This window comes from Phalacrocorax carbo, chromosome 4 (assembly GCF_963921805.1).
Source record: "Phalacrocorax carbo chromosome 4, bPhaCar2.1, whole genome shotgun sequence".
In the NCBI taxonomy this organism is placed as follows: domain Eukaryota; kingdom Metazoa; phylum Chordata; class Aves; order Suliformes; family Phalacrocoracidae; genus Phalacrocorax; species Phalacrocorax carbo.
In genome coordinates, this window is record NC_087516.1 from 37422845 (window position 1) to 37438966 (window position 16122).

At 37.3% G+C, this 16122-nt stretch overlaps 1 protein-coding gene across 11 annotated transcripts in view; it reads right to left on the reverse strand.

Annotated features, from left to right (window-relative positions):
- TENM3 (teneurin transmembrane protein 3) overlaps nt 1-16122 on the reverse strand; it is a 416596-nt gene that overhangs the window by 94411 nt on the left and 306063 nt on the right. For all 11 annotated transcript variants that reach the window (XM_064449664.1, XM_064449667.1, XM_064449668.1 and 8 more), the window contains one exon: nt 5921-6043. In XM_064449664.1, coding sequence (XP_064305734.1) covers nt 5921-6043 — 123 coding nt within the window. The remainder of the gene's footprint in view (nt 1-5920; nt 6044-16122) is intronic.

Sequence of the window (16122 nt, forward strand, 5' to 3'; positions counted from 1 at the left end):
CCAATTACTAGGAATAAGAACATAGCACTGAAGGGCATTAATGATTTTTCTGTATGGAACATTTGTGCAACTACCAGTTAGCCGTAGGAGGCCAGTGATGATGGCTTGGAAAGGCCCAGAAGAAGCACAGAAGATGTTAACAGGCAAAAGACACATGATGTCAAATGCTAATACCAAAAAAACTGGACTACAGGTTGTAGCATTAAGAAAGAAGAAAATAAGCCATAAACTTTAGATACTCCCAACAAACTTTTTCTTCAAGTGGGTAAGTCCAGGCAACAGAAACTGAATCTACACTCCAGCTAGAGTACAAAAGAGTATCATCCTATCTGCCAGGCTCTGTGTCACCCCAGTGAAGCACTGTCGAATAAATGAAAGGGGTAAAATTGTTCCAGCCCAAGCTCAGGTCTGTGATAGCTTTGAGATCTCCACATTGCCCCTGGTTGTACTGCACAGGCAAAGATTACAGACCTTTCTCAAAGCTCATCAGCAAACAAATTGTGGCTTAGCTGTGGTAGTGTCTTCTACCTGCCAGATTGGTAGGAAACAGACCTACTAAGACTCACGCACTAAAGGAATGGTTTGCACAAACCGTCACCACCCAGCTTTAAAATCTGGGACGGGTTAGATCAGTTTGCATCAAGTCTGTTTGAGGCCAAACACTCAGGTCTGATGTTCAGGCACTAACTCCATGCTGCGTGGCTGGACATGGGCACTCTTGGAAGTTGGTGCCAGGGTGAAAGCCTTCTTCGATCTGATGGAATCGGCACTGTCAAATCTAGACTAAGATGTAAAGACATGTGTAAGAACTTGCTTACCAACAGATGTCAACTCTGGAGTAAGCAAGTAATGTAGCAGCATTTAAGCAGCTGGCACATCAAGGTGAGCCCTGAGTGAAGCAATGTAAGAAAAAATGGAACTATAGTTACAATTTTATAGTCTGCTATGTTTTTACCAATTTATACTCTTTTTTTTTCAGCAGCTAGTCTGTCATACAGATTGAACTAAACCCATCTGAATGTGATAAGCATGTTCAAGTGATGCTGACTTGTTTGTGTACAAGTGTTCTGAAGAACTGACAATGCTCTGTTGCTACCCTGTCTTTTACATTCAAGTTCTACATTATTCATCATTTGATGGAACAAACTGACACAACCTTTTTGCAAACATTTAGACTTTAAAAAACTAGATTAAAATCTGAAATGCCAGGTGAGGTCACAGATTGATCCTCACCACTTTTTGTGCATCCAAGATGAAGAGAGACTGCTGCTGAATTAAACAGGTACAGAAGCACTACTGAGAGGCCTTGAGTGGGGGCTTGCACCATCATGAGAGCTGTGCCACAACAGCGTTGCAGCCACTGAAAACGTCTCACTTACTGAATCATCATATTGATCAGTCTTCTGCTGAGCAGGGACAGTGAAATATCTCATCTTGGAGAAACCATTTTTTTACACTTCTCAGGATGAGATTGATGCTTTTCTAACTTTGGACTCAACCTTTCACAACAGTCATATGTTATTCTAGAAGATGGATCTCTTTTCACAGTTTCGGTTCATTTAAGCATTTGTTTCTTACCACTTCCTTCAAATTTAAACATGTTGTGTTGTATAGCTTCACACACTGATGACTGGTAATCACTAAACAATAAACACTTGTTTGCAGTATTGATCTGCAGCTTCCCTTATTTCTACATTTGAAATGAAAAACAACTACCTCTTACTACTGAAAAGATGAAGCAGACAGCTTGAGCAGGTGCACTTTATCAACATTTTGACCAGCTTGCCCGGAATGCCTATTACTGGGCTTCAACACGTATCCTTAGCAGATAGTGATCCTACGGACTCCCATTTTCTTCACCAAAAAAAAAAGGTATTTTTACCCTGTAGCTACATATCCCTTTAACGCCACACCACCTCTCTCAAAATCATCACTAGTTGTTTGCCCTCCTAAGAATAGGGCATTAATTGTTCTTTGTTTCCTGTTGTATCTCAATGGTATAAAATCTTAGTAGTGTCGTCATTTCCTTTTCACTTTCTAAACAATAACAGTTCTTATACATAGCTTTAAATCAAAATACGAAATGTCACGTTCATTCACACAATTCCATAATGACATAACAGTCCAAATAAGAAACCAAATTTAAAAATACCTAGCCTCCTGAATATATTTCTCTCAGCGTGCTTCTCTACCACCAAAATTTCTTCTTTCAGAAGCCCTCCCCAAAAGACAATACAAATATACACCAATATTTATAGAAAAATATTTATATCATGATTTGTACTTACATTGCTAGATAGACTATTATTTAATTTACAAATTATATTAATTTGCTGTATCACATACTATCTAATATATACAATTGTTATATGATGCATTTGTGATACTGGTAATCCAATGCATTATGGCTAATCAATAGGTAAAATACTTGTTGTATTTGTAAATTGTATTTTGACTGTCTGAGGTTAGGATGGACAAAATCCTGAGCTAAGCAAGTATTTAAAGCAATAACTAATATGTAACTATTATACAAGAAAAATAGTTCACAAATATCACTAAAATGACATGAAGCCAAACTCCCTCTCCTTATTTGCAAACCTTCTATAGATTAAAACACAAGATACACTGTGAATAACTGAGTATACATAACATGTAATAAAAATGAAAGCACCACCAAAACACAAAAATGCTCAACAATAATTGCTGTATAGTGTCATACATAATATAATTTTCCACCCTTCAAAGGCAGTACTAATTAGAATATCAGGTTGCAAGGCTAGATTTACAGTCAATAGCATGTTCTCCCATTCCATTCAATACCCTTGTATTCAGATCTTTGTCCGAGACATCTGCTATATATGCTTCTGCAACAACCATTTCAAGAAATGAAACCAAAATCCTCCTTAAAAACGTACCTTTTTAGAAAAAAACCCCAACATAACATCTAATTAAGAAGTTATTATACCTTTAACATGAGATACAGTAAATAAAAAAGATCAATACATATCAGTTAAAGCAAGTATAATGTATTTTAATTAGTATAATCTCAAACAGTGCATTTAAGTAAGCCAAAAGAAACACCCGTTTCCCATACACTTTTTCCTCTTTTGCATTTTTTAAAAATCTGCAGCTGAGCATATATTATTATAAGGAATTTCTGAATTGCACATAGATTTTATATTACATAAAATAATGCCAGCAACATGTGAGATGTGACCAACTGCTAGAATACAATGGTTAAACAAGCTGTTTTTTAACCTTTCTTTTCTATTGCCTAGTTAAAAACAGATAAAGCACTGATGCACCTCAAGTAATGTTTGTATTTGATTAAGCATGGCTTGCAAATTACTTTGGAGAACCTAAACTGAAATGGCCTATAAAATTCATCATATCCATAGAAAACACACATGCTTATGCCACCTGATGCAGCCAGCCCTGAATCATGCCTATCTGCATAAGCAGGTGATACGTTGCCAGCAGTTTACTGTTCATATAGAGAGAAGCACTGGGAGAGGAAAAAAAAAAAAAGTCCACAATAGAAACGAACAAAAAACCTTTGAAAAAGGCTTGTTCAGAGATTCAAGCTTCACTTAACAAATGTTTTGCATTTAAGGATGATTTAACGTGCTTTTACTGCCAATTTATTACTAGCTATTTCTAGGTAAATCACAGCTGAATTTTCTTCAGAGGTCATAAGGATGCATTCTGAAGTTTAAATTTTGCTAATTCATCACACAAAGTACCTGTACTTCTGAATGGCAAATGAATACCTGGGATCTACGACACAGTGGGCTATGATTTTCTGACCAAAGCAGGCTCAGGATTATCCAAAGTTTAGACGAGGGAGAGTCAAGGAAAATGCCTGGACCATAAAAACCTGAATTTCTCCAATCCAAATCAGAGTATCAGGACATTACCAGGGGGCTAAGTAGAGGCAGTACTGAAAGTTCTACAGTTGTCCAAGTATCTAAGCCAAGGCTTTACTGATTCTTCCTTACAGTTTTCCGTAACTAGTATGATAGTGCAGGAGCCCCCTCCTTAAATTTCACATCTAGTCATCACACTTTCTCTTCTGCTTAACTTTCCTTTTGTGGTTTAGAATGTGTGTTCTCTGGTCTGTCTGTTGTTTAGTATTGATGTATGCTGATAAATGACCACTCCCCATATTCTGCAGAGGACAGCATTTTAACAGTGGGTGGAATTAACCCTGTTCTCTTGTACAGTATTTAGCGACATAAAGAAGGAAAAATGGGATTTGATGTATTTGTTATTTCCTTTTATTCTTGAGGCAATGTATAACAGATTTTAATTTGTAAAGCATTTAAAAATTATCAAGGGAAAAATAACAATTTATAAAATATTTACAAAAATACGGATATACTTTATACAAGAAAGTATATTGGCTACTCAGGGCAGAAGGCAGTGGGATGATGAGCTGTCACTGCAGCATCAATATTCATTAACCATACAGCAGCTTTTTGCTATTCATTCAAAACAAGTAAGAACACAGAAAGAGATAACGAATATCTAAGTGCATGAAAAAGGCAGTAGGGTAAAGGAAATGAAAAAATAAAAAGTCCTATTGGAGAAGTTTCATATGCTTACAAAGATGACAAAAAAGAATGAACTGAGCTGTATCTTTTTTATAACGTGGAGCTGTGATAACTTGAAAAATTTTCAGGATGTCAACTGCTGGCAAAGGCTTCCTCCTCCTCGGTTCTAAGGAGGTCAGCCCTACCTTGTGAAAGGAAAAATGGATTTTTGTGTAATGAAGCAAACACCGCATTCATCAACCATTTAAATCAAGTCTTCCATTCAAAAACTATTGATTTTAAAGCCTCTGTTAGCCAAAAGTGCACAGACTCCTGAATGTTTTGAGAATCTTAAAGGGCAACATGGGAAAAGGTCGATAAAAAATAATCCCTTTATGTGGTTTGTATTTTAAAAGTTCCTACAACAAAATTAATAAAGTTTTGTTGTTTTTATTTTTTATTTAATATGTTGGTTGGATGATTCAGACTCAATATTACACGCTAGAGACTTTGCGAAAACAAATGAACACATTATACATGACCTATTAAATTTCAGAGAGAAATTAAAAAAAGTCGAAAACAACATCATCTGTAGAAGAAAACACAAGCCATTCCACAGCGAGGTCATCATGCCATAGGAAGCTCCTTGATGATAAGTTGCCTTCTAAACACAGCAAAGAGAGAAGCTTCAAAAATATGCAAAACCTCCCTGAAGTGCCTTTTCTGGTGCCAGCTCTTCAGAAAAAGTGATTATGTCCCCCTTGTCACAGACAAAGCTTTTGTCTGAGAACTATCCAGAGCTTGTTGGGACACCCAAAGATTGAATCATGGTATCAGGTCCCCCTTATGAAAAAACTTTTCCTGTCACCTCGAGCTCCCTGGCTTTGTTGTGGTGCTCTCTGCAGCACAAGACTCCACAGCCACCCCAGCCCCTCGGGCATGACGGTCTGAGCTAGCCCCAGCACCATCCTGCTACCTCTGAGGACCTCCATAACAACCATTATGTTATCAAAGATTTTAGAGTAAACAGAGTTTCTACTTCTCTTGATGTCATGAGAGCTTTACTACCCTCATCAAATATTACATGTAAATTGCCATGAGGAATTTTGTTTGACAGTCAGCTTTCCTAGTAAGACCAACATTATTGCCCAGGATTCATCACCCCCTTCACATGCTAAGTAGGAGGAACAGCATGCTTTTTTCACTCGAAACAGAACTCCTGTTTAATATCTACATGTCTGTTTAGAATTACTATTACTTACAAATGATCTGTACTTCCGTTAAATATACCGGAAAAGTGTTGAAGTTGAACTCTGGCGACATAAGTAAGACACAAAGAAAGGAAACGCTCTGAAAGGAGGAGAGAAATTGGTGCCTGTCTCACTTACCATTTTCTCCAGCAGGTACTGTTACAGGATGTGTTGGCACAGTATCAGAATTCACTTTTCCATTCTCAAATGTATCATTTTCAGTTTGCTGCAACTGCCAGTTGAGGCCAAACAGATGCATTGCTGGTGGTAAAGGATACAGGTTATTTGATGCTCTTAGCCACAATGACAAATTGCACAAATAATGGCTTTCCACGCTTCGCAGCAGAATAGCCACTCATACATTAAAAAATTAAATTACAGGAACAAGTGTTCACAGACTAATAGTTCAACTTAGCAATGACACTAAGGAATTACTACCACTGTCCTTTAATGATACAGTGCTTTTGGTGAACGCAGTTGACAGAAAGCTCACCAGTCTCTTTTGAGTCTTTTACCGGTCCCAAATCAATGTTCAAAAGGATAGGCAGTAATTACGTCCTTTTCTCTTTTTCCATTTTTGATCCTTTTGAAGAGATAAATCATTTAAGTGAGCTCCTAAATGACCTACTAAAACAAATGATTTCAGCAGCAGAAGGATCTGTTCTGGTTAGCCAGAAAGGGAAAAGAAACAACACGAGGAGAGGAAGGAGGGTGCTGTGGGTGTTGCCAGGCTAACCTAAGACACGAACACTCCTCTGCATGCAGTCACCAACATCCTGTGCAACCTCCAGTTATGTGCCCATTCCCCATGCTAATCTACAGAATGAGGCCAAGACCATTAGCAGAGCTGGAGACATTGGGGCACTTTGCTCTGATGATGGCGCATAAGTTAGGTTTGTGAGCTACTTAACTCCCCACAACCACGTTTATTAGAAAGGTGATACCATGTTAAAAAGTTTAGCTGAACTAATTATGAAAAGCAGAGTCAACCTTCCATGGTGTTAGGGAGAACTACTTAAGGAACCTTGATATCACCAGGGATTAATGAATGGACCCCCCCATCTATACTTATACCGCAAAAATATGGGAAAAAACCCACCTTAACGCTATACTGTGATACACATAACATATGCAATTTCTTGCTCTCTGTGGTATATTCCCTTCTCTTCCAATGACTCTATGATACCACCAAAACTAATTCTATTGTAATTACTAATTTGCATTTGGTATAACATAGCTTCCTCATTCTATGACAGCAGTCACCTCCCAGGCTAAAATAGTCTTTCAGTGCTACTGGGGAATAAAAATACATTGGAAAAAATTTCTGTAATAACATTTTAACTATTAGTGCAAAATGTAAGGAAGATAATTCACTGTATCTTGTTGCTTCTGGTCCTTCTGTCTCTGAAGCAGACCACTGCTATAGTTGATATTATTAATTTATTCATTCCTTCTATTCAAATAACAAACAATTCTTCAACCCCTTTGGTTTCATCTCTGATCTTTCAATCTCTCTCTATTGGCCATGGCAACCCTACTTAAGATGAACAGGCATCAATGGCACTTTAGTCAGGGAGACAGTGAACACTACAGAATTAAGACCCTCTCTGCCAGGTCTTTGCCTTAAAACCTCCCCCTTACCCTCAACAACACAAAAAACCAGGATGCAACCAAAGATCTGCTACTGAATGTTTCAAAGACTGAAATCCTCATTATAGATGACATATTCTCTTTGTTCCAAGTCTCTGACTCTACTATTACTTTTCTTTCTCAGACCTTAAATTGCCTGTCGAAGCCTGATAATATAGAATGTTCCCTGACCCTAAAACCCTTTTTTCCCCTCTCATCTCTTGTTAAACCATAAATCCAGCCACCACCATTTTTGGCACATTGCAAGAATTAGCCATTATTATTTTGGCCCTACCTCAGCTAAAATTCTTATTTTTGTATTAATCATCTGATGATTGTATCTGTTTTAATATATTTCATCAAAATCCCTAGGGTCAAACTCTACTATCTGTTATACTAGTTCACTTCACTGGCAGCAATGAAAGACTGCAAATAGCTAAATATTTCATGATTCAAACCCGGTACATTTCTTGTCTTCAGTCTGGAGGTCTAAATTACTGCTCCTAACTTTGCCAGCTTCTTATCACTTTTAATAGCTTTCATGAATTAAAAAAAAAAAAAAAAAAAAAAGAGAGAGAGAGAGAGAGATATTCATTTTGTAACTCCAGAAGTACATCCCTTCCAAACACATGAGCTTAAAACATCATTAACAGCTCTGTCGGGTGGTACTATGTAGATGCCCTGAACCTCTTCATGCTCCACTGGGAGATCAGAGGAGGAAGCTCCGCCATGACCTTTTAGCTATTTCCTCATAATTCAAACCAGCTGGAATTTGAAGTCTTCAAAGGCAAGGACTGTGGGATCTATATCGATTACATCTCAAAGAACCACAGTTACTACAAGGTTAAGTGACAATTACCTTTTCTTTGTGTTTTTACTGATTTGAGTCCTACTGTAGTTCGCTGTCAAAGATGGTGAGTAATAATTGTATCCCATCAAAAATGCTATTGCTCTCTCAACTTTGACACTGAACTAGCACCAATTTCAATAAGCAATGTTTAATAAGATTGAACAGATGAATACATGCAGCTGTTTCTCATATTGTGAATACCAGAATATTTTTGAAGCAGACCAAAAATGTTGATTGACAACTCCAATGACAACCCAAAACTTAAAGTGTGTACTGATGCACTAAATAATTCAACTACATAATCTCTTTGAGACAGCACTGTGGAATTTAAGGAATTCTCCTTTCACTACAAACATATGAGAACAACATGAAAGAATTAGGCTTGTTGATACAGGATCAAAATACAAGGCACAATTTCTTTAGAGATGGGGAACTTCAAGAACACGGATAGATGGACTGATTAAGACAAATTCAGGAGCTATAAAGATTGGTCTCATCTCAGCCAGCCACCTATATAAAAGCAAACTTTAAGCCCTTATCAGTGTTATAAGGACAGCAAGCCACCTGTTAAAAATTCTCAATGCCCCCATGAGTCTGACAAGCGGCACCTGGTACTGGTAAAGGCACACTGACAGCACACCTCATCCAGGGTCTAAGACCTTTAAGTCAAATGCTATGAACTAGTTCTGAATATCCAGAGGGGGAATGATGCAGGCAGACTGCAGTGGTGTACGTATTTGTTTGAATTCCTCAGTTCTAGAAAAGGATGATGACTTTCTTCCACATTTCGGATGGGGATCATGGAAGAGTTCAATCCCCTCTGTGTTTCTGTTATGTTCAGAGAAATGGCAGGTTTACTTCTTTCTATTTTGATAATTTGATATATGAAGCAAAATTAAAGCAAAAACATATAAAGCAAAACGTTCTCGGCTGCTATTTTAGTCCCAAATAAAGTAAAGCTGTTTCTTGATTTTTGGGTTGGATATTGCCTATCAGATCTGTTTTATTCCCATTCAACTTGGCATTTACTTGGTGTTAGACAATGACAGTGAAGACAAGAGACCCTCCTAGAGTAACTAGTTCTGAGTCTGCCAAATCTATGAGGGTACTAACACTGGAAAAGCTTTCCGTACTGGCATATCGTTGATGGCAGCAAGGACTCATCTGTGAATGCCTAATGCCTCTAACCAGAAGGCATGCAGCTTCTGATGGTTGTGGTCAAGGACCACAAGAACTCAATCCAAATAACCCACAGCTGCAAGCATGGATGAACCCTCAGGGGATGGGAGAAAAGGTGGGTTGTCACAATTCCAAGTGTGCCCACAAACCCTAAAAGCCTCCTTTTACTCGTATCAAGACTGGGGTGATTGCTTCCATTGTGGAACAGGATGACTTTTTAAGCAGAGAAACAGATGATGATATCTTCTGCCTATTCTGCTGTTTCAGTCCCTATCTCTATTATGCAAATTAATCTCTAGCTACCAACAGATCTTCTTCACTTGCTGGAGTTATGACAGCATTTTACCTTGGGACTGACAGAATTGTTTAAGGTGGTATTTGTATTGCTACTGGCCAAATTATTTGCATTAGGGCCAGCCTTTAGGGTGTGGCGATAATTTGAATGATGAGGACTCCATTCCCTCTAACAGAGTGGGAAAGAGAGGCATCAGAGAGGAAAAAGCACTCTAGGATCCATGCTGCTCTTGGCATGAACACAGCACCAGTGTCTGGGTGGTGCTGTGGATATGACTCAATTATCCAGAGCAAATGTCAAACATACAAGCAGCAACCAAACTCACAGTTGGGTTTTTGCCCCCTCCCTTTATATTTCTGCAAAGCAGAATATGCCAAATGGACTGGGATATTAAAAAGATTCAGAGTTCAGATGAAAGGAGTGCATTTATACCTACAGTAGCATTGATGTTAACACAAAAATGCTATCATTTGTTGCAGGCTATCAGGTAATCTTACCATCTGTCACCACACAGTTCACTTCCTAAACTGCTTAAACTGTTTCTTCAAGCTTGGTTGATCTTACATTTCACTCTGTAATTGAGGACTAGTTATTTTGGTTTGTAATCAGTCTACAAGGCCTTCATTTCCACTGAGGAGTTAAAAGAGCAACTAAGTACATTTCACAGCAAATACTTGAAAAAATATTGTCACTAGGTTACACTGTTTAAAACATTTTACAACAATCTGCTTCAGGAAGAGGTTGCTATCAGACCCTTTCATTCTTTTAATGTTGCCAGCCCATTTGCCTTGCATGCTCCTTTCTCGAGCTAGTAGTACTGCTGTGCTTTATGCTTTCTCCTCTGCATTTCCTCTGCTTCCTTTACAAGGGACTTGTTCTTGAGCAAACACACTGTATTATCACTTCAAAACCCTCTTCGAGACTTTCTTCGGCAAATCAAAAAGAAATCAGTTCCTTTATTAGTGGGTGGTAAGAGAGAGACAGATAATTTATGTAACTACGTGGCAGAACCAGAACCGTGAGACCTGACAACTACCTGCTGCATTTGACTGGGGAGTGCTTTCCCTTCATTGACTTGCTCACTGGTTCAAAGCTCTCTTCTGCCAAAGTTATGAGCACAGAAAAAAGATTTGTAACAGAAAACCAATTTGCGTAGCTGTTTCTCCAGTTATCAAAAACTGGTCTTGTCTGGATTTTTTTTTTCCTCCTCGTACACTTGGATGGTAAGAAGATAGGGACAGCTAGTTGATAAAAAAATTAGATAGGTGTTAGTATCCTCCAGTATCCAGGATGTAGCTCTGACAGAAAGCAAAGTTTGGATACAGATGTGAGTATACGTACAATGCTGGGGTTTATGATTGCTATCAGAAAGAAAGAACATTCTTTTTTCCTTTGTAGGAAAGAGTAGCAATATGCAGTAAAAACCAGAGACATTTATTATTCTGGTCAAAATTCAAAGGCGTCTATATTGTAACTCACCAGGATCAACCACACCTTTTTTAAAAGTACTGTAAGCGACAAATAGGCTCATATGAAAAACAAAGGGCATAGCAAACACCCTATGAACTGTGCAAGTGAGATTAAAGATACAGCTGATAAGAATGAACCAGCAAAACTATATGCATATAAGCAGAGGCTTTATTCACAGAAGTAGCCCTACAGTAGCTACAGATGTAACTGAAGTTTGAGTCTGAAGTCTCTGAAGTACTGGTCAGAAGTGCCAACAATTCAACAGCTTCAATTCTGAATTTGGTAAAGTTGTTTTCTGCAGTGAAAGAATTCTAAAGTTTACACTGCATTTCAGGGGAACACGAATTCACAGATAGGAGGGTTCTTTTAAGTAGAAAGAAGCAGAAACAGAGTTGCCTGAATTGGGAAATGGACTTCCGATGTTCCTCCAGCTCTTCTTAGAATAACGACAGATGAAAAATTTACACTAGACAGCAGAAAGAAAAAACACCAGCTATCTCTAAGTAGCAAGCATCTCCCCAAGACCTCTAGAGATAAAGCCTATGGCATACGTTCCATAAGCATAAAGAACTTGACACTGGGGAAAGTTGGCAAGAACTGAATGATGTTGGCGACCCTCCTTCCCTTCTCCCACGTGTTTTACAAGGTATGGTAATCAAGTCTTATTATTCATGAAGCTGTGCTTGAAGATGAACTTCTTGCTAAGATATTGAACTCATCTTCCAGGACTGCCACTGCTACATATTTCTGGATGCTGGTGCTTTCAAACCATGATTTACAAAATTGCTTCCCTAGAATTAATAGAATAATATATATGCATACTTGCACATAAGGAAAAGTGAATATCATTTATATTTAAAGCAATGCAAAAAGATTATAATTTAAACTAAGCAAATTGCAATTATTGCTCAATCTTGTTGAAGGATTATCTTCTAGTTCATCTCCCTGTTGGCAATACATTTTCAAATGAAATATTTGAACATTGAAGTGGTTTTTAAAATTATCTCCCATATATTTTTCTTGCAGCTATAATTAGAATCTAAACCTATTTTATTCTGAAGGACCTGGGGTGGACCAGAAGATGTGCAAATCAACTGTCAGTGATTTGCATTCATTTGGTTTTTTCTAAGATAATAGAATGCCTTGGATGTTGCTGCAGATCAAATAGTGAATTAAAAATAGTTAATTAAAATTTTAAATAAAGCGAATTAAAAGTTACAAAGACAAGTTCTTTATTTATTACTGTTTTTCTCAAATCAACAAAAAGCCTGTTATTTCTAAATGCAAAATAACTTAAAAGAACATGCTTTTGAGCATCTTCAAAAGGTAAGACACCAGGAACATCATATAAAAGTTTCTGAACATACAATCTGAATGCAAAACATTTCAGTATAGCATTATACAAAAAACTTAGCGATACCTATCAGGATCAATATAGTAACTAAAAAATTGCGGTCTCTTTCCTTTTAGCCTGAACTGTTGAATGGGTCCATTGCTTTTACTGTTTTACCTGCAAAAAAACCCAACCTTAATATTCTATTCCTCATTTTCTCTTAGAACCTTTTCACATAAACATTTGCAAAACATTTCACAGAAGATTGCCTAAAAAAACCATAGCAACAAAGATGTATCAGCTACCTACTATCGATAAACTTACTTTCTTTGACCACTAACCAAAGATGATTCAATGCCATTTTAAAGCATTGCTGCATTTGAACTGTTAAGAAAGATGTGTGGTAGTCTCTGTGTACGTGTTTTTACTACATTCACCCAAAAATGGAACACTTATCTCTCTGAAAACTTGTATGGCTCCATGTCTCATTTTAGTTGTCAAGCCAGGAACTTTCGTATAACAATGGTCTAATTCTGTCAACAGAATGTGAAGGACATACAAAGCTTAAGGGAGAATCCAGATTTCTTAAAACAGAAACAAAGATCATTATTCAGTAGCCTCTTGTTTAAATAAGATGTATCTGTTATCTTGTTTCAGATTTAGTATTATCCTGGGCTTTCTCCTGAACATAGCGGTTTTTTTCAGATAATGTTGTTCACAGTTAACAAGATCGTGAAAAATCATTACAGGTACAGAAATGATGGGGAAGTGCATATCAGACTGCTGACTCCTTTGAGACAAGGGTTGTTTTGTCTCTTTTAGTTCATACAAAGGCATGAAAAACATCCAATAAATTTTGGGTTTCTATCTAATAAAGTCATAATCAATGATTTTGTTGTCAAGTATTGTGAGGGAGAAAAAAAAATTTCCCGATTTACGCTTTTCAAGACTGGGTTAAAACTGCAGGATAATTACTTCTCTATATTCCTTCAGGCATTTCTTTACTCTCTTCCTTCTCCATCTTTAACTCCTTCCCTCTCCTGCCTTAAACTTGCTTTCTGGAAAACAGCTGAGGCTCAGGTTTATGCTTATCTATTTTAGTTTTTTTCTACAGCTCCAACAGAAGTCTTGCTCTGGGCAACATCCTTTAGATCACAGCCCTCATAAAACAGAAGTGTTAAGAAAAGGGACGCTGATGTAATGTCTCAAAATTCACTGGAAATATCTTTCTGAGGCAAGAGCATCAATGAATGGGTCCAACCATTTTGATAGTTCAAAAGCCTTATTTATTAAAAGAAAAACCCCCAAACCCAAACTCAACCACAAATCTCTTGAGGGATGTAATAATAATGAAATGGCACTATGTGATCATGCATAACCTATTTGCATGTTGATGGCATAAAGAAGTGCAGCCTGATGAAAAGATTTAAGAACCAAAGGAAAAAGGAACCGGGGCCAATTAATGTGATGTTCAAAGGACACACCGAGCCGGGATTTTATAGTATATAGTGAAATACTTGTGTTGCATATTTCTGTCTCATGACTGGCTAAAAAAGATCAAAGCTTTTTTATTCCATATTAAGAATGACAGAATATTACAGCAAACATGCAATAAGGAGAAATGTAATAACCTTTAATAAAAGATGATAATAAGGTTTGATAAGAACTTTTGGATTGTCACCAAATCTGGGATGTAAGATGAAAGCATCTGCATGTAGAGATTATAGTGTGTTATTTGGAACCCCATGGAGCTAAACTGTGATTAGAACTACATGCTTTTCCATAAATTAGCTTTTGTTTTGAATTTCCTGCTGAGATCACATGCAAGTTGATTGAATGCGCAAGACAATATATAGGTTTTCTAATCCTTTGCTGTTTGTTAGGCTTCATGATATCATGGTTACAGTGGTCCACTTTTACATCAAAGGTAGGTGATTGAGGCCAAAACAAAATAACCTATAACTGCTTTACAAAATTTCTTCATGGTGATTTAGATCTATCCATTATAATTACCACTCACCTACGTGAACCTCACCTATTATGTAGATGCATAAACTAACCACTACATGCAGATCATCTTGCAAACCCACAGAATTTCCACTTAAAACCATATGTAAACACAGAATGGACATGCTGAGTTCACCATCAAAGAGGCTTTTTTACACGACTCTATCTTTCTTCAACACCTCCAATATAAACTTGTAAGCCATGAGCTATCTGCATAAGCAATCTTGTGCAAATCCTTAGTTCAAAAACCAAGGTTTAAGCCAGCTCAGTGACTGCGGTCATCCCTCTAATGAAACCTCTCCGCCACCCCGTTTTATCCCGGTTCCTCACAGGGACATAGTTCTTCACCACATGACCGGGACTCTGACTGCCTAAGCAGCTGTGCATCTGCACCAGAGACACACAGGAAGAATTGGCTACTAGATGGAGCATCTTTTATTATATAGTCTTTAATGCATTTTATGTGCATTGGAATAACACACCATGTTCCTCCGGAGGCCTCACTAAAGTGAAATGTGGCTTTTATGAAACTGTTCCTGTGAGCAAAGACATGCTGTAGGTATGTCAAAAATACTAATAAAAAGCAAACAGAAAAAAATACTTTATCATACATGATTTATGAAAGGAATCTGTGACATAAAAACCACCTTACTGTCAATTGTTTTCAAGGCCAGTGATTGTTGCTTGCAAGCCAGTTTGTAAGCCACTTTGTATTTTTTGTGTTATGTAAGCCTTGGGAAAAACAAGTTAGGATAACAGTTTCACATTGATTTTCTTCCCCCCCTTAAAATAAAATCAGCCACGACACTGAATTATAAAATCTTACAAGTGATATTAAGAATAGGCAGTCTTAGATCTAAAGTAGCAGTCACTTATAAAATTGATGGGAAAATCAACCACTCCTTTTACTGTGTGAAAAAATATTTTATCAGTAATAAGGATTTGTTTTAAAATTATCATCTAGTTTTGGGTCCAGCTGAACTGAAATAACAAGAAGGTTGTATCTTTCCTTTTCAAACGTGGATACCCGTATATCATTACCTCTGCTTGAGATTACTAACAGGAAAGAGACAGAAAAGAAGCTGCTGGAGACCAAAAACCTGGCAAATAAGTTGAAAACATAAAGAACTATTCCTTGGCAGTGTGTAAGATTTGGAGTGAGTCAAATGAGGATCCAGCAAAAATGCCTCAATGAAAACTGGTGTGAAACTTGGCATTTGAAAGATGAAAGAGAATATCAAACAACAAATGAGTTTGGAGCTTTCACAAGTGAAGATGAATTTATTGTACCCAGTTATTTTGTTAAACCTTGTGAAAGTCATGTAAATCAGTGGTTAGCAAAAGGTGGTAACTCTATGCAGCTGGCTGTTCTTCTAGAGATTTTAATGAGTATTACTGAAATAAAAATACTACTCTTCCTGTACAATAGTAATGGTGACTTAGAAGTATTTTTCAATAAAATCACAGGAAACATATCTGTTTCTTCACTTAAAGGTTTGTGGAGCTAGCTAATTTTCCAAAGGGATAATATTAATTTACAATACCTAACCCTTCCCCCTATATTACTCATTCTGAAG